The sequence below is a fragment of the Sorex fumeus genome, unplaced genomic scaffold (genome assembly GCF_029834395.1).
Source record: "Sorex fumeus unplaced genomic scaffold, SorFum_2.1 ptg000126l, whole genome shotgun sequence".
NCBI classification, from domain to species: domain Eukaryota; kingdom Metazoa; phylum Chordata; class Mammalia; order Eulipotyphla; family Soricidae; genus Sorex; species Sorex fumeus.
In genome coordinates, this window is record NW_026606183.1 from 5159895 (window position 1) to 5180776 (window position 20882).

A 20882-nucleotide genomic window follows, 5' to 3' on the forward strand; every position below is an offset into this window, starting at 1 on the left:
TTTTCCCCTCAAATTTGTAGTTTTAAAAAAATGTCTTCAAAGCTCTCATTATTAGTTTCTATCTAAAAAGGTATTTCAGCTTATATTTGCTAATAAACCAGTGAGAGAAATCATTTTGTAGATGATTTTTATGACTATACAAACTTTGTGAAATTTAGTTAAGTAACAATATTTTCTAAAAGCATTTATGGTACTTATCACTTGGATACTCAGCATTGCTAGTGATTGCTCCAAGTTGTTTCATGCTCATCCCCATCTCTTGAAGCAGGCAGTTCACATCCCTAGTTCACAGAAAAGGTTTATGAAACGAGACTTACCCAACGTCAAAGAGCGCATTAAGCAGTGAAAGTCTGAAACAAGGACCGGGGACATGATATGGGGGTTATGAACCCACTCAGGTTTGACCCCTGGAACCACATGGCCTCCTGAGAGCACCATCAGATGTGGCCTGGTGGTCCCCCAGATTGCAGGAGCAGAAAATGCTGAGCCCCAACACTAAACCGTGGGCTTGGTTGGTTGAGTAGCTCTGGGAGTGGTCCCTGGAGCCTTGGGGTAACGCTTGGGAGACCCTCACCCAAAAATACAAAAACAAAAAATTTGAAACCAACTCCAACCCACCTTCTACTTCAGAGACTTAATAACCAGGCTATGTCATCTCTGTTGATTAGATAAACTCCTCTCTCCCTTTGTTTCTACTTGAAGAGTACCTAGGACAAAACTTTCAAAACAATTCAAATTTACAATGTTAGAAAGCATTCTTGTTTAAGGGAAATGCCTCTAAAGTTTCACCAAGACTAAATAAGCATCATAATGATGGCTGTGATATTATGGCATATGCCTTTGTAGTATGGGATTATCAATTTTTATGCATTTTCTTAAAATTAAGAATAATAAAAACAAATCTATTGAAAAGAGGAATGGGTTATGAAACTTAACTTCCCAGTTTTTAATTTTTTTAAATCATGAGCTTTCTAGGAGATCTTTTTAACAACTCCACATGGAATAAAACCTAAACATATGCTTTCAGACACAGAAAAAGGTCCTTGGTTCTTACCAAACTTTTAGATACCAACATAGGAAAACACTTGAAATGTTAACTGATGTCTATGGGCCCCACGGGTGACTTATGTGAAGCGCGGAGGAGAAAGATACCCTCAATCACCTCTGCCACCCGGGACCCAGGGTTACAGGGTTCTTGTCTTGCCTAGCGGAAAGGAATTTCAGGAGTAGACAAGCAGCGAAATAGATTTTATTTGGAGGATTTTTAAGGTATGGAGGGGAAGAGAGTGGGAGAGAGATAGAGAGTGAGAGAGAGAGAGGGAGAGAGAGAGAGAGTGAGAGAGAGAGGGGAGAGAGAGACAGAGAGAGAGAGAGAGAGAGAGAGAGAGAGAGAGAGTAATGTACTCAAGAGAGAATGCAGGCTTTTCCAAGGGCAGAGAGCCCCTAAACACATCCTAGCATTAGACACAAAAGCATGAAAGTACACATCTCAAGAGGGGAGATGCGGGCGACACATGCGCTCAGGCTCCACATGGGCTCGGCCACATGGGTACAAGCAGCACATGGGCTCTGGCAGCATATACGCCTAATTTTTTAAATTTTTATTATAAGTCCCAGCAGCCTCCACACCCAATGGTGCCATACGAAGGGCCCACACCACAGCTCTTTCTTGTCCTCTGCTTTGCTGCTCTGTTCCACCCCCATCTTGCCTCCGCTGCCATCACAGGACCTGCTCCCTTCCAGCGAGATTCTAGAAGCCTCCACTCCTGAACGGTACCATATTACAGGCCCCTATCACAGCTCCCGAATGATGTGACTAGTATGATATAAACCAAATGAATTCAACTAGTTTAAGAAATTAAAAGAAAGACAGTTTTTGTGTGGGGGGGCTGATATGCACATTTTTATTTAACAAATATAGTGTACAACAACCAAAAAAACTATACATTCCCAGGAGAATTAAAAGTATACATATTTGGATTAGCACCTAGAAAGTACATAGAAAAGAAAAGAGGGGAAAAATTTTCTACTAAAATCATTGTGGGACCCAGGGTTCCTTAAAGTAGATTCTAAGACTAAGTCTTACTGGTGTTTGAAAATACTAAGTCACTACATTCCAAGTGACCTTGGTATTAAGTTGATTTTAATGGCTTCATGTCAGTGCTTCAGGACAACAGATATGTCACCTTGATACATTTTTATGTGTCAAGGATAGAGTTTTATACTTACCCCAGGTGTATTTCAAATTCACCACATCACAAATTTGTGGTGTACTACATTATAAATTTGTGGTGTACTAAGTAATAAATTTGTGGCTACTTCCTATAGAGAGTGAGCAAGCAAAGAAACCTTTCTTAATTGCAAGCATCAGGTAATCTTGCTTAGAAACAATGCTCTCTCTGGTAAGAGGGTCCCCCAGGCACTACCAGAGGTGATCCCTGAGCACAAAGCCAGGTGCAGCCCATGAGCAATGTCAGGTATGGCCCCAAAATCCAAACCCCACTCCACCCTGTGACCCCTTGCAAATAACTGCAACTCTGATAATCTATAGAAATCACTTGAATTTGACTGGAAGGATTGCTGGCAGGATATGAAAGGTTCCTTGAGGACCAGAAAAGATTCCACAGTCAGTGACTATCAAGCTTATTGAGTGAGATTAACATTATCCTGTGTTTAATAATATTCTTTGATTGTTATATTAACCACCTGGAGGGTAACTCCCTTGCCTGCAAAACTAGTCTGATACTTGGAGCAATTTGTCACAGGAGACAGTTGGAGATGTATGGGGCAAATTTTCACAATTGAGTGTGTGTGCTCATTCCTGGGCCAGCTCCTTTACATCCACAGTCTTAATAAATGTTTATGATGAGTAAAGGAAGGAGGTGCAAGAAGCATGGTTCGAAGTCTTCAATTGACTTTACTGAATAGTAAATTTATGTGACCTAAAAATTATTCTGAATCCCAATGGTGTCACAGTCTGTGTTATATAGGATCTTTAAGTTAGGGCTAACGTATTAGAAGTAAACATTTTCTAGATTCATTTTAAATGGGATAAACCAAATTAAACTGTGTTAAAGGCAATATACTTCATTTTAAATTAAAAAAATTAACACATGTAATGCCATGCACAGCAGACACCATCTTTTTAAAACATATTTACAATTTTACATATTTACTTAACAATATATCTTTTATCTTTACAATTATAAAATTATCTCAAACTGTAGAATAGCGGTACCATTGATTTCCCTTCAGCATATATTTTTCTAGCATTTTTCTATTCTTTAAAAGGCAAGTATTCACCCCAATCCAAACCACAGAGAATGCTTACAGAGGAAGCATACTGGAAAATCATGGAGAAATAATTTAGACAAAATTTTCATACAAGCGTCAATGAATCTATTTCAGTAACTCAAATAAATAGTATTTTATTATTTACCAAGCTTCCCCTGCCTTGAAAGACAAAGCAAACAATCCCCATAAACAGTACCTTTAAAAATGTTTGGAGTAATTAAGATATAGTCTAGATCCCATCAGTGAACTGTAGTAAGAGCTCTACAATTTAGGCTCTAATAAACACTATGCATATTTTTATCATCCTGCATAAACTTGAGGTTGAAGTGGTGGAGGAAGTTTATCATTTTCAACATTTTCAGAGTCAATTGCTGCTAAAGATGGATTTGGGGGCTTAATTTCAAGTGGATATTTCTCAACAATGTCTTGAACCTCTTTTGCAATTCCATCTGTCCAATCTATTAGGTCTTTTTCAAGTTTCTTGGCTTCAGTCATGATCCTCTCCTGTCGCTCATTCAACTGAGAAAGAAGATCCAAGTTCTTATACATTTGTTTAACACCTAAGCAAGCGTCTGGAGACCAATTCTCAGATTCTTGCTTCTTTGGAGAAGTCTGGCCAGACATGTAGCGATCAAAATCTTCCTGACTTAAATTTAAAGACTGAGCATCTAATTTCTCAATGAACGCCACAGCACAACACTACAAAAAGAAGAGAGAATTATTTGTTAGTCACATGAGGAAAGTAACACTTACTCAAATAGATTTTTATTTTTCCATTTTTTCTCAAATTGATGTTTTAATTCCTTTACTATGGAGAAGTAAAATACCCAGCTTCAAACATTACCAACTTATACGTAAAATAAATCAGAAGGAAAGAGACAAAAAACAAATGATCTCACAAGTTTGGTATATAAAGAAACAAAGCAAGTGAACAGACAGTGTCTAATGAAAACAAACCTTCAGAGTATCAAAAGAACTGAGTTTACCAAGGAGGATATAGAGCGGTGGAGAGAGAGAACTTTAAGCTCCAAAACTGCATGTGATGCCAAGGCACGGCCAGGAGTGATCCCTGAGCAAGAGGCAGGAGTAAGGCCTAAGCACCGTCAGGTGGGGCTCCCAAATGAAATAATAACAATAATCTTAATTATTCTATTTCTTCCTTCAAAAACAACAAATTTAATTGCCACCTCCCACTGTGTCTGAATGTCTGCACATCAGTCCTGTCCATTCCAGGATCATATACAGTGAAATATTTGAGGGGACACCCTAGGTGTTTTGTTCCACAATACAGAGTTTAATTACTACATAGCTTCCTTTGGACAAAAAATGGAATGGAAATTAGAGGTTCTCTGCTTTCCTGCTATCACCTAAAGGAGAGGAATCATTTCTATGGCTTAGAGCTTCAGGTTACCTATGCACATGCCCCACGATCTTTCACCAACTCCCCACAATGCCTACCTACCCAGAGTATGGCCAGTCACTGGACACGTCCTCAGGATATGGGTATAATATACAGAGCACTGGTCTCAAAGAGATATTTTATCATCAAATGGTTAAAAGTACAATGCTTTGAAAGCAACAGTCTGTCACTTGACATCAAGTGAGTCACAGAGATAGTTACCTACACTCGTTCTGGTTTCCACATAGATAAAATTAGGAAAATACCACCTGGATGTATTGCGAAAATTATACAAAATACAAGTCCATGTTTAGCTCATAAATATAGAATAAACACTAGCAAATATCAGTAGAGAAACAATTACTCTGCCAAACAGACATTTTTGTTTTATTTTCTGATGCCAACAAAATTTTTCTACAAAGAGCACATGACATTTTCACATAAGGAAGATATTTCAGAGACTGGGAGATAACACTTTTGTGGAAAAAACCAAACACAAATCTTGTTTTTTAATGAAGAAATCAATATCCAACATTAGGTTGGCTCTTAGGTTGGTTAAAACCAACCAAGCAGTTGGCACTTATGCCTGGGGCCTGGGGAGGTGGGGGGGGGGGGGGCGGGAACAGCCAATGGAAGTGGGAGCTCAACATGGCTGTCGTGTTTCCCAAAAAAGTATCACAATCCCATCAGACACTTCCTGGCAAAACAGAACTGGGTGATGACGCCAGTTCAATTCCTGGCATAGCAGATGGTTCCCCTAAGAACCACCAAGGGTCACTCCTAAGCACTGAGTCAAGAACCGTCCCTGAGCACCTCTGTGTGTGACTGAAATCTCTTTTCTGACCTCAGAAAATTATCACAATCTCTAATCAAGTGCTAGGAGATGGGGTGCCTGTCTGGGCAAGCTGTCCCTGCTCTGCAAGCACTCCAGGCTGTCTCATTCGGGAGCATAAATTCACCCCAGCCTGTGAAATTTCTCTCATATAAATAACTTCTCAGTTCTTTTCCGTAACACTAAGAAACATTTACCAGATTGGTGAAATAGTAGCCGTCTTCTCCAGTCATTAATCGGCTTGGGTTGCAGAAGCGGGTGATATACTGGATATTGGACTGAAGGCGTGGGGGGTTGCCCTTCAAAACAATGTAGATGAGAGTAGGCAAGAAGTCATCAGCTGAAGCTGGTTCATTCTTGGTGATCTTGATGGCATTGAAGATGTGCTTGCTGCATTTCGTGATGCATGCCAACTTATCTCTAGGCACACGTTTTGAATCCATTTCAATGATATCTATAAAGCAGAAGGAAAAGCTTTTAGTATAAAAATAATGATGAATATGAGCAACAGGAAAATTATTTCCTACCTATTAAGTTACAGAGGAACCTTCACCAATTCCTGCTCTATCAGGTGGCTTATGAAAAACTTAAAAAGCAAGAATAAGAAATCCATACCAAGAAAAGAGATGCCCACTGGTGGAGGGATGGGTATTCAATCATTGTATAACTGAAACCCAAGCACAAAAATTTGTTAGACTACAACTGTACCTCATAGTGTTTCACTAATAAATATTTAAGGGGGAAAAAAAAAAGAAAGAAATGAGATGACCTTGGGCTAGAAACCACAGCGTGAGTAACAGATACTACTAATACTATTAAGGAGATGACTAAGGTTGAAAGGAGTTTGATGATTTACCCAGATCGTATAGACAGTGAGTGACAGAGAGGGGACTCCTTTCTGATTCTAAATGACTTCAATCATGAGGGTACATTGCTTATGATCTCTTATGAAAAAATAACAAAAAAGGTGAGGTGGAGAGCCTTGCGACAGTCTACAACAGGCCCAAAGGGTACCAGCTAAAGGAACCTAATGAGACTCTGGCAAGCTCAAAGACGTAAGAGAATAAAGTGGTGGGGGGGACCACAATGAAGTGAGAGCTTCACCAAGAATATTTTAGCCATTCAGATTTGAAGGAATTACACAGAGCTTCACAGGTAACAAACAGCTCAGGAATTTCATACACCTGAAATCAACTTTTCAAGAAGTACTGAGGGGCTTCTTTAAGACAAGACAAACCATACATACAGGCCAAACTTCTACTGAAAGATGGCACAAAACTCCATAATAATGTCACTCAATGTTAACAGCGTCACTGCACAAATTAAGTGACACCAAGTGGCAGGATGGTCAGAAAACTGAATCCACCTTCTGCTTCCACCAAGATACACAAGTGAATAAAAAGGGCAAACACAGTCTTATAGTCAGAGGCTGGAAGACAATATTTCAAACAAACAATCCCTGTAAAAAGGTTGGGGTGAAGAAGTCATAGATTCTTACAGTGGGTGGTCGCACTTTTGTCCACAGTACAGAGAATGACAGGAGGTAGCCGGCCACATGGGAGCTGATGGTGTGGGCCCTCTCCCTGCCTACAGGTCAGAAGTTGCGGTTTCCTGAAGCAGGTGGCTGGCCTCTGGATAATCTCCCTCCTTCTACATCCCATAAGGAGCAAACCTTGGTTTCTTATACTGAACTCGCATCGGGTCGGCATGGCTCCTGAACACCCCCAGACACACAGGGTTAACAGCATTTTAGCACCAGCTCCAATCACTACTCTCTTCAAAACCCACAAATAATAGCTATGGTAGCTAGAAGTAAAAGATCCTTAATGTTAGAGAAATAGCAACTTCGGGCCATAGAACACATTCCTGGAACAAGCGTAAAAAGCTCTACACCACTAAAGAGTAACATCATATTACAGCAAGAGAATAACTTGGACAGGGAAGGAAGAGACCAATGACCAAGTTCCCCCAAAGACCTCCCTAGCAGAGGGTGGGAGGTAGGCGACACTGAAAGTGAAGTGGAAAGGCTCACCCCCGAACTACAACAGGCACAATGGGAAAGCGGCACGGAAACCCCGCAAGAGTAGTGGGCAAACAGTCGTCCTAAAGACTCAACCTCTATAATCTCTCTGACAAAGACCTCAGAGAGGAAATGTGTGAGAATGTGGAATGAGCTCAAAGAAACAACGGAATGGAGAGCCAATAAAACATATGAGGATATGAGAGCAGAAACAAACTGTACGAGCAGAGATGACAAAAGAATTTGGTAGGTAAAATGAAAAACTCACTGGAAGTCTCCACATCAGAGTTACAGTGAGCTCCCATATGACACGCAGAAAACACGCAGACAACAGCAGAAGAAGGAAAAAAGCCTCAAGACAAATAAGCATCAGATAAGAGAACTTTGGGAGGAATTTCAAGAGGAATAACATAACAGTCAATAGGGCCCCAGAGGGCAAAGAAACTAAGCTTATGAAGAAGCACCATTGCTGAGAAGTTTCCAGAACTAAAGAGTGCAGGCACCCAGATCCTAGAGGCTGGAAGGGAATCAGCTAAAAATTATAGAAACCCCAAGACACATCTTAATCAGAATGATGAAAGCCATGGAGATAAAATACTGAAAATAGCAAGACCAAAGAAGGAAATTACATACAAAGCCATGTGTATAAGATATACTACAATAGACTTATCAAATTAAGACCCTTGGGGCTGGAGCGATAGCACAGCGGGTAGGGCGTTCGCCTTACAAGCGGCCAACATGGCCGACCCGAGTTCGATTCCTCCGCCCCTCCCGGAGAGCCCGGCAAACTACCGAGAGTATTCGATATGCCAGACACAGTAACAACAAAGTCTCCAATGGAGACGTTACTGGGCCCGCTCGAGCAAATCGACGATCAACGGGAGGGCCTTTACCTTTTACTTTACCTGGGTCCAAGATAATGGGATATAGTTAAAAAAAAAATATATATATATATGTGTGTGTGTGTGTGTGGGTGTGTGCGAACAAATTATTGGATAAAGAAACCTGGCACACAAATACCCAATGGTCTACTTCTGAGACACTAAAAAATATGAAATCAAACCATTTGCTGCTATGTGGATGGATCTGAAAAGTACCATGCTGAGTGAAGTCAGTCAGAGGGAGAGAGACAGAATGAGCTTTGTTAGATGCAGGGTAAAAAGAGACATAGGAGAATAATAAATGCCAAAAGCAACAGAAACAAAGAGCATGAGAACTGGTTTCTAGTAGCTTGCCACTGGGGTGGGTGAGGACTAGGTCAGTGAAGGTTAGAAAAGGACACTGGGGGAGGGATGTGGATACTGGTGAATGGATTGGTGTTGTTGGAACATTGTATACCTGAAACAACCACAAGCAATTTTGTAACCTGTAATTCATGATGATTCAAAAATATCTAGTAAGAAATTAATAACTATAGGAAAAAACTACACTTGATACAATCTAATATACAGTTCAAAAATAAAAACTTTGCATCAAGTAAAAACAACAATAACAGCTGTCACAAATAGGTCCACAATGGCTAATCCTCACAATATGTAAAAATATCACTGTTGTGAGCACCTACAACACCTTTGTGACACGTGTTACTTGCTTTTTACAGAAGAAACATAGCAGGAGCATAAGTGTCATCTCATAAATAACATTTTATTTTTCACTATTTTTTTTTTGTTGGGGGGGTCATACCCGGCTGTGCTCAGGAATCACTCCTTGAGGGCTCAGGGGACCATCTGGGATATCAGGGTTAGAACCCAAATTATCTGTATGTGCCCTACCCACTGTACTATCACTCTAGCACTTTATTTCTCTTAGCAAAAAATTATTTTATTGACCTTATCTACCAATGTCTAAATTCAACCGGAGAGTTTGTATAAAGGCACACTCTGTCACAAAGATTAGGAGGCCAACAAGGAATAGTTAGGCTAAGTATCAGACTTACTAGAATGACACAAGAGAAGGGACAGGGTGTACGTATCCTACCCTTTGAATGTACGTATCTGCTTGCAATCTGCAACAAGAAGCAGCTTAACTGACGGCAATTGCTTTCCACTTGCAAGAATAAAACTTCCAGACTTACAAAGGATGGTGACAGGTACCAAAAGAATTTTCTCACTCAGCTCTCATCCCATAGGCCATCTTCCCTGACTAGCCTCCCAGAACTACAGGCCACGAAGACAGCGGTACAAAGAACTTATTTCACCTCACTAATGTTTTTATTCCTACTACTACATGTCCATTATGCAAACCATAGGGTTTTTTTTTTCAAATTTAGCTCCTTTAATATTTTAACTCTAGACTATAATTTTTGTTAATACATTTTTCTTTTTCTAATAAAAACAGAAATATAAGCAGAACTTTTGTTTTATTTACCAAGTTTTCTTTCATTTTTCATTTTCATTCTCTCACTAATCTTTATTCTTTAAGTTTTAAAGTTGAAGAGAAAGTACTTTTTATCTGGGTATATATGTGACTATTACTGCCAAGAGGCAAGGGCAGGAACGTCAAAAGGAAGGAGAGAAGGAAAAAGAAGTAAATAAAAGAAGAAAAAAGAAAACCCAAGGAATTTTATTTTCCATATTCTCTTTTCAGCATGGAAGTCTAATATCCCTACCCTGAAATAAGGTGTTTTATTTCCCTCCTAACCAGTTTTGGTGCACAGTTTAGTCACAGCACTAAAACTTTAAGTAGGAGATAGGAAGGAAAAGAAAAGAAAAAAGGGACTTCCCACTTAATTAGTTCTCTAAGCAAAGACTTGCCTATCTGTCTATTTTTCACTTTCAGGAGATCCCCAAGAATTGCTCTATCTCTGTATCTTCTGTTCAGGGCTTATACTTGAAATCAGTAGGAAAGAAAAGGCTGAGTGTTGCATACACTATTTCAGCAGATGTCTAGACTTCTCTTTAATGAGGCTTGAGAATACAGTAGGTAAACTATCTCTTTAGGTTCAAGATTTCTCAAGTTGGCACATTTTTGGCTAGATAACTTGTTTTTTTAATTTGTAGAACAGTTCCATGCATGGCAGAATGTTTAATAGCATCCCTGTCTTCTACCCACGAGATGCCAGTACCACCCACAAGTGCATGAAATAAAACAATGCCTCCAGCTATTGTTGAATGTCAGGAAGTGGGGGGAAGAGAGGTGTATGGGCAAGTAGCACTTGACCAGACCACCGAACCACTGCTCTATTCTTAGGTGGAAACAAGCGAGAGGAAAAGATTTGCCACTGACACTCTTTCACTCTTCATACCCTTATTCTTTAAGAAAAACTGATGATGGGAATACCTAATCCTCTGTCTTCCTAAAGGCAATGGGAAGACCTAAAAAAGGGGAAAACAAAACAAAACATGGGACTGGAGAGATAGCACAATAGATAGGGCACTTGCTTGCACACGCTGACCTGGGTTCTATCCCTAGCATCCCATATTGTCCCCTATACACTGCTAGGAGTAATTCCTAAGTGCAGAGCCAAGAGTAACCCCTGAGCTTCACCAAATGTGGCACCCAAACCAAAAGAGTCCTAAAGAGTACCCTAATTAAACCTCATGGCAGAAATCTTAGAGTCTTTTTGTCTTTTTGGTTGAAGAGTCCAGATGAAGAGTCCAAAGATCCTGGAGACTCCCATATTACTAAGAACTGACAGTAGATTATACTGGCTGGGATAAAACTGGCTTCTCAGACTGTAGTTTACTGGAAAGAAGTCTAAGAAAGAAGAATTTTCATCCTGAATTTGTCTAAAAGATAAGCCCTATTATTTTAGTATTTCAAGGTTTTTGAAGATCATGTTTACAGAACCATGATTTCAAATACCTATTTCTTTGGGGGAGAGTGGGGAGAGGGCTGGGGTTATAGCTCAAAGGTAAAATACATGTTTCATATGTGAGGTTAGACTTTCTTCTGGCCGTTAGAGGAAAAAAATATAGAAGTGGGATTAGCAAATTTCTCTCTGATCTCAGAGGGCTCTTATCTCCTCCAATTAGAATATATTTGTGCTTTGATTCCATTCTACACATTTAGGGTGTGATCTTCTTGGTAATATGATCACTTCCAGCATATCCACGTCATCTTAAGTAAGTGAAGTGTCCTCCCGTTGTTCACAGATTTTGCTCGACCAGGCCCAGTAACGTCTCCATTTTGAGACTTGTTGTTACTGTGTTTGGCATATCGAATATATCACGGGTAGCTTTCTAGGCTTTGCCGTGCGGGCGAGATACTGTCGGTAGCTTGCTGGGCTCTCCAAGAGGGGCGGAGGAATTGAACATGGCTCGGCTGGGCTGGCTGCGCGCAAGGCAAACACCTGTCTCAAAATCTTTATTCATATACAACAGAGATCATCATTTTTTAAGCCCAAGTGCAAAGACTGGTGTTTTTCACTGAATCAAGAGGACATGGAATGGATTTTCATCCATGAGTTTTTTCTTTATATGTAGATTTATATTAATTGAAATAAAAATTGCTTCATTCAAAACAAGTAATAGGCTGGTAGCACATGTGAATACAATTAAAACCACACAGAGGCCAGGGATGTAGCTCAGCAGTAAAGCATTTGCCTTTGAATTTTGAGGTTCTGGGTTCCATTCTCAGCACTAGAGGAAAAAAAGGGGGGGGGGAACTGCTACAAACTGACTCCTTCTGTACTGGATCTCACCTTAAATTAGAAATAATGTTACCTTTTGTCCTCATAGAGGCAGACTATGTTTGCATTTGTACTAGTAAAATGGGAGACAGGATGAGAAAAAGATAAAGCTTTTGCAATTGTGGTGGTCCTGGGTGTATAACTCAAGTGGCAAAGACATGCATGTGCAGGGCCTTGAACTGAGCAATAGGAATAACAGTCTTGGATTCTCAGAAATAATAAACAAGGCCCCCTAAGAATGAATTTATAAAAATAAATTTGTGGCTTAAGTTTACTGTTAAAAGGTCTGTTAAAATACCACCTTAAATTTCTTGAGAAAAAAGTTTCACTTCTCAAATTTTATGAACAAACCGTTCATGTATTGAAATCCTCTTAGATCTATTTTTAAGTAAATAATGGTCTGGCACATGTGAGTTCTGATTTTACAAGGTATTTCCTGTGGCATTCAGAAAAGAGTCCTCAACATGAGTTCCTACTGATTGCTTTTAAATATAAACAGTTTTGAACATTTTAGTAAGTGTCGAAGGGGAAAATACAAGTCCAGGTCCATATTGTGATATCTAAGAAGCTTTCCCCTTTATTGCTCAGAAGATTAAAAAAGTAGATTCAAAGAGTCAATTCATGGGATATAAGAAGCAGAAAAGCTTTGAACAACAAAGACAATAGTAAATAAACAGCCAGATCAATTACATTCTACTTCCAGAATTCACATGGGACAGAGAAAAAGCTGTTTAGAACAGGTATTGAAATGCAAAGATACGCAGAGAAACAGAACTCTGTGATAGTGGGAGAACCATGTTAGAGGAGGTAACCCAGTCCTCAGAGGGTCTTGAAACTAAGTTTCTGTCAGGGTCCTGCTGTTCTTCCACAACACTGATAATACCTTAAACATTTCCCCACTCTTTTTTTGGGTCACACCTGATGATTCTCAGGGGTACTTCTGGCTCTGCATTCAGGAATTACTCCTGGTGGTGGTCAGGTGACCATATGGGTTGCTGGGGATCGAAACTGGGTTGGCAATGTGCAAGGCAAACGTCCTACTGGCTGTACTATTGCTCCAGGCCTCCATTCCTTTCTATATCTTGAATAAGTCTAAAGTTCTTATAAACAAATGAACGGACTAAAAACCTGTCCCTGACATTGCTAATATTAGCTGATTAGTTTTCCTCCCAGCAGAATTTTATCTGCAATCTCTAAATAAGCAAGTATTTGCAACTCTTCTCCCTAACCAATAAGAATCTGGACAAGGTTGAACGTTTTTTCCATCGCTGTTTTTTTGATTTTTGTTTCTTGGCCACACCAGTGCTCAGGGTTTGCTCCTAGTTCTGTGCTCAGGGATTTCTCCTTGTGTTGCTCAGGGAACCATATGGGGCACTGGGAGATCTAATCTAGGTTGGCAAGGGAAGCTCCTTGCCCACTGTACTACTCTCTGGGTCCTATTGGGTATCCCCTCCACCAAAAAATGAAAATTAAAAAAAAAAACCTTAAGCTGCATTTCTACTGGGTTATTTCTATGAATAAAAAATCTGAACCTCTCAGAATAATACACACACATCAAATTCGAGCTCTTCATTTATTTTCTGAACAAGCCAGAAAAAAAGAAACAAAGCACACCTAATTACCACATTAGAAATATCATTTTGATAACTCTAGTCTGGAGATTACCTTGCCTTGCTAAATCCCACCAAAATTACTTTGAATATATAAATGCAACCAAGTTTTAAAAAATTTACCTGTTATATTTGCTCAATATGTGAAACATAACTAAACTAGTTCAAAGTCCAAAGAAATAAGAGACATTAGTCATAACATGAAGGAGAAAAGCCACTTATATGCTACTTAATGCTTCACATTAATATTTCATAGTTTTTTTTCCAGTGCCAAGATTTGAACCTAGGGCTTCACTCATGAAAGGAAGGAAGTGCTTAACCTCTGAGTCACAAGCCCTAATGCTGGCAAATAATTTTTAAAACACTCAAAATACAAAACTTGAACGTCTCAGAATGGAACATCAAATTTGAGCTCTTCATTTATTTACTGACCAAGCCAGTAAAAAAGAAACAATTAAAGACATTTTGGGGGGATGGGAGGCTGAGTCACACCCAGTGATGCTCAGGGCTTACTCCAGATTCTCTAATCAGGGATACTCCTGGTGGTGCTTGGGAAAATCGTATGTAGTGCTGGGGATTAAAACAGAGATAGAAGTATGCAAGGCTGGTGCCCTTATCCTCTGTATTCTCTCTCTAGCCCCAAACATATGTCTTATAATCTCCATTTTAGAAATACTTTATGGATTTATATAGCAAAATGCTAACTTAAAAAAAAAGAGTCAGGGAAGGGGATATGATGTCACCAACAGATCAACCTGTACCTGTGGGGCAAGTGCATCTGCAGTCTGATGGTGCCTTCAGGTGTCCTGACACCCCAAAATTGCCACTGTGCCTTTGGCCAGAACCCAACGACTTGGGCCCAAATTTACCAAGAAATTAAACGACCAAAAGTTAGGTATATGGGAGCCATGCTCACAAACCACCTCTGGCTCAGCTATATAAGCTCATTTATAGGCTCATCTCATAAGATAAATCTATTTATCTCATAAGATAAATTTATCTCATAAGATAAATCTCAAAAGAGACCAAAAGCCAGAGTTAATCTCGGATCCATGCAAGGCTGAACAGACTGGAGGCAAATCGAAGGGGGAAGGGGGGGTTGGCCTATTCCTGCCCAAGCAGAGCCCCCAGCAGCCACTTGCTTCCACAATCCAAAATCGCCGTCATACCCCTGGCATGACTCCACCGTCTCAGGACGGACCTCACCAAGATATAATCTGCTGAAAATTCGGGCATGTGGGTTTTGTGGCTAAAATCTCTAGGCTTTCATGGAGTTGGGGTAGGCTACCTCCACCACTTCCCAATAACCATGGAAGCACTGGTAGTCACCCCCCACAAACAAACTCCAGCACCACCCTGTAAATTCTAATACTGGCCTTGCTTCAGAGACCCATAAATAAAACTTGAAAGAGATCAAAAGCCATAGACACAGCAGCAAGTCCCAGAAGACACCAAAGAGCCAGAGATCTCTCCGGAGTCCAATACCAAGCCAATTTTACTGGTACACCCCAGATGGATCAGGTGCAGTCTCTCTGCCTACTCCAGATGGAATCCCGGTGACCAAGAGCTTCCACAAGCAAGGCTCAGGTATGGAGGTTCCAAGACTAAATCTCCATGTCACATGGTGGCAGAGGTGCTGGGCTGACCACCCCTGGCTTCTTGTCCACTCGTCAGTATGGCTGTCACCCCCACAATGTCTCTCTGGGCACCATTTTAGCGTACCAACAGCCCTGGTCCAGAGACACAGCAACGAGTCCCAGAAGACAGCACAGAGCCAGAGATCTCTCGAGACCCCAATACCAAGCCAATTTTACCACTACACCCTAGATGGATCAGGTGTAGTCTCTCTGCCTATTCCAGATGGAATCCTGGTGACCAAGAGCTTCCATAAGCAAGGCCCAGGTATGCAGGTTCCAGGACTAAATCTCCAGGTCGCATGGCAGCAGAGGTGCCAGGCTGTCTCGCCCCTCCCCGGCTCCCCGCCAGCTCACTGGGCTGGATGTCACACCCACAATGTTCCTCCCAGCACCATCTTAATGCACCAACAGCCTTGGTAGAGAGATGCCCAACTGAATTCCAAAATGGATTGTTGCCCTATAGAAACGTCTCTGGAACCCAACCATTTACAATCTAGGATTCCAGAAGCGTGTGGCCGTGACACCCAAGATATTCATAATGAGCAACGGACAATAAATGATCTAGCATCTGTCCCTGGCAGGAAGGCTTGAATGGTGGTGGGAAAATTCAAGCAAAACATAATGCTCAAAAGTAGAGAGAGAATACTAGCGAAATTGCCTACCATGAAGGCAGAGTGAGGACTGGGATGGGAGGGGGCGATATTCTGGACACATGGTGGTGGAAAGTATGCACTGGTGGAGGGATGGGTATTCGATGATTGTATGGCTGAATCTCGAACATGAAAGCTTTGTAACTGTATCTCACAGTGATTCAATTAAAAAAAAAAGTAATGTGGAATTCATGCCCAACTCAAACAGCTTAATCAATGGCTGAATAAATAGCAGACTCCTACATTTGAAAACAAACAAAAAAAAAGAGTCAAGTATAAAAGCTCTCAATTACACTGACCTGTAATTGCTTTCACTACCATATCGGACACTTCAGGGATTTCTTCATTTACAGGGACACAAAGCATCTGAGGTGTAACCCAGTGTAGTGCTCTACAATGGAGAAAGAGACAGTAAAATAAGTTTCCAAGAATGGGCTGTAGTAATTTATATTGCCGTTTCTTTCAGTTAAGAGAAAATATAAGGCAACACTGAGTAATCACACATCTCCAGGCTCAAGTACATCACCCCCGCACATATCAGACATGTAGTTCACGTGCCAAAGTAACCAGGTAAAAGGTAATGAGGTAAAAAAAGTAACTGGTAAAATGAGGCTTTCCTTCTGCATTTGTTATAAAAAATTTAAGCAGAAGTCTATTTTACCAGTTGAAATGAGATTATACTAAAACTAAAAAGAGCACTTGATATGATAAAGATTTAAGAAAAATTTGCCCTCAGTTCACCATCTAATGTCCTTTTAAGCTCTATCTTCAACTCCCAGATGACTACCGTCTAAGTAAGAGGCCAACAATAATGTATCAAGTCAGCTTCTCTGGTCACATCCTAGCCATTCACCACTGACCTTTACTACTTTCCTGACTAATCCTTTCACTCTGCATTTCAGTTCAAAGGCCACCAAGTTACCCCGATTTCCTAACCTCAGACTCCGTCTCGTCACTTCTGGTGTGACAAAGTCCAGTTACAAATCTACCAATACCAGTCCCCTTGTCTAGGACACCCATTGGGATTCCTCTGGCCCTCTTCTAATCATTCTCAGTCTGGGGCTCATCCTTACTCTTCTGTCTGTTTCTAGTGTTGTTGCCACTGGAATTCAGAGCACTGGCACTCACTCACTCACTCAATACTGACTGAGTGCTTTGAGAAGTGTCATCAACTCAGTGTTCATGAAAAGGTGTGACTGGAATAAAGACTGAATAATGAGCATTCCTGAGAGGGATGAGGAAAGACACCTCTTGCATACCTTCGTGCTTAACAAGTTAAATGCAACTCTCTTCTATTCCTTGGAAATTTCAGAGTTGAAACAATCTTGTATTTGGTTTTTAACTAAAGAAACTTGAATACAAACAAGCAATATGATCAGCCAAGCCTCTTCCTCCTATCAATACACCATATTCCCATTCTTTCTGATACCACAAAAAGGCTTATATGCTGAGAATGATAGATATATTAGCTCTCAGGGTTTGAAACTCAAGTACCGTTTTCTCCCACAAACTCTTCTTCAAAGTGCAGGTAATAAATATGAGAACAAAAACATAACAATGAACTACCTGATCCTCTTTTGAATAGCAAGATCTTTCTTCTCATCATCAGTAGTTTCTGGACAGAACACATATTTATAGAGACGTGTCATGATGTACTTTTCAATCTGATCCATTATCTTCTCAACTTTTTCTGGAGACACTGAAATATCCAAATAAATACAAAAGCTCAATAAAAAGTAGGATATTTATTTATTTAAATTTGATTTTTATTAGTGAAACACCATGAGGTACAGTTGTAGACTTACAAACTTCTTTGCTTGGGTTTCAATTATGCAATGATCAAAGACCCATCTCTCCACCAGTGTCCATTTTCCACCACCACGGGTCCCAGTATCCCTCCCACCCCCCAACCCCCATCCCACACTGCCTCTGTGGCAGGGTATTCCCTTTTGTTCTCTCTCTCCTTTTGGGTATTGTGTTTTGCAAAAGAGGCATTGAGTGGCAATCATGTTTGGTCTATAGTCAAAAGCAGGATATTCTAAATTAAGAGTATTTTTCTATAGAACTTTATGGAACAAAAAATTAAAGTACTAGAAATCTATTAAAAATGCAACACAACAAAATAAGGAAATATATTTAACATATCCTGGAATGAAAGCAATACAGGTAGTGTCTTAAAATAGCCTTTTAAAATGTTTTTAACCTCATGGGAAGGGGGGCGTTCCGGCCCGTTCTTCACGCCCTACCGAGCGGCTCTCCTGCATGGCCACGGCCCCAGAAGCACAAGGACTTAACACAGAAAACCAGCAGCTTGGAGCAGAAAAGCGAACGGACTATGGACTATGCGTTAAACTGTGCCATCATGCCTGCCCGGAGGGGAAAGGGTGTTGCCCCATTCGCCCTCTCCTCTCTGGAAAGAAAGATGGCGGCCACATGGGAGCCTTGTGGACAGCAGGTATGAGCCGGGGGTCAGGGGCGACAAAAACCTCATGGGAAGGGGGGCGTTCTGGCCCGTCCTTCACGCCTTACCGAGGTCACCAGTTGCCCCCAACGAGCGGCTCTCCGGCACGGCCACGACTCCAGAGCACAGAAACCAATCTCTTAATTATCTGACTTTTAGTAGAAATACTTCCAGGGTTAATAAGTAAAATAGTAGAAATCCAAAGCCGCGCGGCCGCGATATTCTTGAACCCAGCTGTAGAAAGCAAATCATTTCACAACGCTTTTTCAGCATGTCTGATTTGGGGGGTGGGGGGGCTGGTAAACTCTAAATAATAATGGTGCATCTTTTATCGAAACAATGAATCTAGTCAAAGTAGATAGAGTGTTAACTAGAACTCATCTGCCTCACAGGAATTCGGAGGGGTGGGAGGTGGGGTTCTATTGGGGTTCGCGGTAAAAAATAAGTATTGGTAAAGGGAAATGTGTTTGATATTTACATGACTGAGACCTAAACCTGAAAGCTCTGTAACTTTTCCCACAGTGATTCAATAAATAAATAAATTATTAAAAAAATAATAATAAAAAAATGTTTTTAAAATTACTTCAACTTTTGAAATAGTTAAGTACAGAATCCCCACTTCTGACCTTCTAACTTAAGATGTTTTGACAGAATGTAACAGGTGTTCATCCACATAAGTAGGAAGAATTCCACATGGATTACTCCCAAATGCTTCATTGGAAAAGCAACTAAAATTCTCAAGACTTGAGAAAGGTAAGTCTTACTTACCCTTTAATTTTACTGAGATTTATAATAAAACCACAGAGATCTCCCTGAGGTCGACAATGGGAAGATTTCCCAGATATACATACATGATAAGTTTCTTTTAAAAAATCCAACATCAATGGAAGTCAAACTTGGTTAGAATTTCTAAAAATGTTGCATTAAATCAGTGATTCTCACTGTTTCCTTCTACCCCAATCCATTGGATGAATACATAATTATAAACCAAGATTCACCAAGACAGTGATTCCCAAGATAAGGGGGGTTTCATTTAGAAACCTCCAGAGGGGTATTAATTCATCAGCTCTTATATTTATTAAACACTGCTCAATAAATTATCCCGTTGCTCTGATTTTCCTGGAAAGATACACATGATACATGACACACATTATGGTTCTCAAAATGTAAGACTATTTTCCAGAATGTCGGTGGAGTAATTAAGATATAGTAGGAAAATCCGTAGGTTACCAGAAGAAGAGGGAAACTGTTAAGAGACTGAACAGTCAGGTCCTGTGCAACTTCCATGATTTTCTCAATGTCTGGTTTACAAAGTATTACCTTTTCCACGAGTCTGCATTCTTTCAGCCACGGTCTGATAAAAATCCTGGGTACATTCTGACTGTTCCTCAATACTTAATTCCTGAATGAAAAGGAGAAAAAGACTGCTTGTTAGCTGAACCATAAATAAAGCTCTACATACATGAAGTACTTGATACCCACTCTTTGAACCAGATGAGAATTTCATAAATACTACAAACTACATAAACTTTGCAGGTGAGAAAACTCTACCCATTATATATAATACCCATTTTCTTTCAAAGAATATTTAAAGTCTATTTTGGGGAGGGAGTAGATGGGCCACACCCTGCAGAGGTCAGGGCCTATTCCTGGCTCTGTCCTCAGAAGTGACCACTGAAGGTGCTCGGGGGACGATATGTACACATGTCAGTTCAGGGGGGAAGCAGGGATGTGTCTCAGTTGTTAACTACAAGCCTTGCATTCATAAGACCTGGGTTTGATCCTCAGCACCAAACAAAACAAGCAACAGCAAAGTAAGCGAAATACAGTTTGGTACAAAACAAGCAGATGGTGGTATGAAAGAAAGTGTTAACAATAATAAATAAAGTAGAACTTGGAATGATTATGCAGCTCAATGGCACAGCACTTGCCTCGCATGTAAGAGGACCCAGGTAAACCTCTCTCTCCTCGCCTTCCCTTAAAAATACAGAAGTTAGTCTATTAATTTGTCTCCAACTTGACTTTCGAGCAATCATCTATAAAGTTTATCTAACAACAGTCACATAATTCAGTGCCAAAATATTAAGCAACCAATTTTACGTGAGAAATTCTAAAAATTTCTTCCAAATTCTCATTAAAATGGCACTGTAGGGCCGGATCGATAATATATTGGGTAGGGAGTTTGCCTTGCATATGCCTGACCCAGGTTCAATTCCTGGCATCCCATATGGTCCCCCATGCACCGCCAAGAGTAATTCCTGAGTGCAGAGCCAGGAGTAAACCCCTGAGCATCGCTGGGTGTGATCCCAAAAGAAACAACAACAACAACAAACGCACTGTATAATGAAG

General features: G+C 40.4%; 1 protein-coding gene across 1 annotated transcript in view; it reads right to left on the reverse strand.

Moving 5' to 3' along the window:
• Nucleotides 1-1883: 1883 nt before the first annotated feature.
• RABGEF1 (RAB guanine nucleotide exchange factor 1) overlaps nucleotides 1884-20882 on the reverse strand; it is a 59114-nt gene continuing 40115 nt past the window's right edge. The window contains exons 5-9 of the mRNA XM_056137616.1: nucleotides 19854-19935; nucleotides 17639-17771; nucleotides 16372-16463; nucleotides 5723-5979; nucleotides 1884-3993 (exon numbers count right to left, since the gene is read on the reverse strand). Of these exons, the coding sequence (XP_055993591.1) occupies nucleotides 3595-3993; nucleotides 5723-5979; nucleotides 16372-16463; nucleotides 17639-17771; nucleotides 19854-19935 (963 nt within the window). The 3' untranslated portion in view covers nucleotides 1884-3594. The remainder of the gene's footprint in view (nucleotides 3994-5722; nucleotides 5980-16371; nucleotides 16464-17638; nucleotides 17772-19853; nucleotides 19936-20882) is intronic.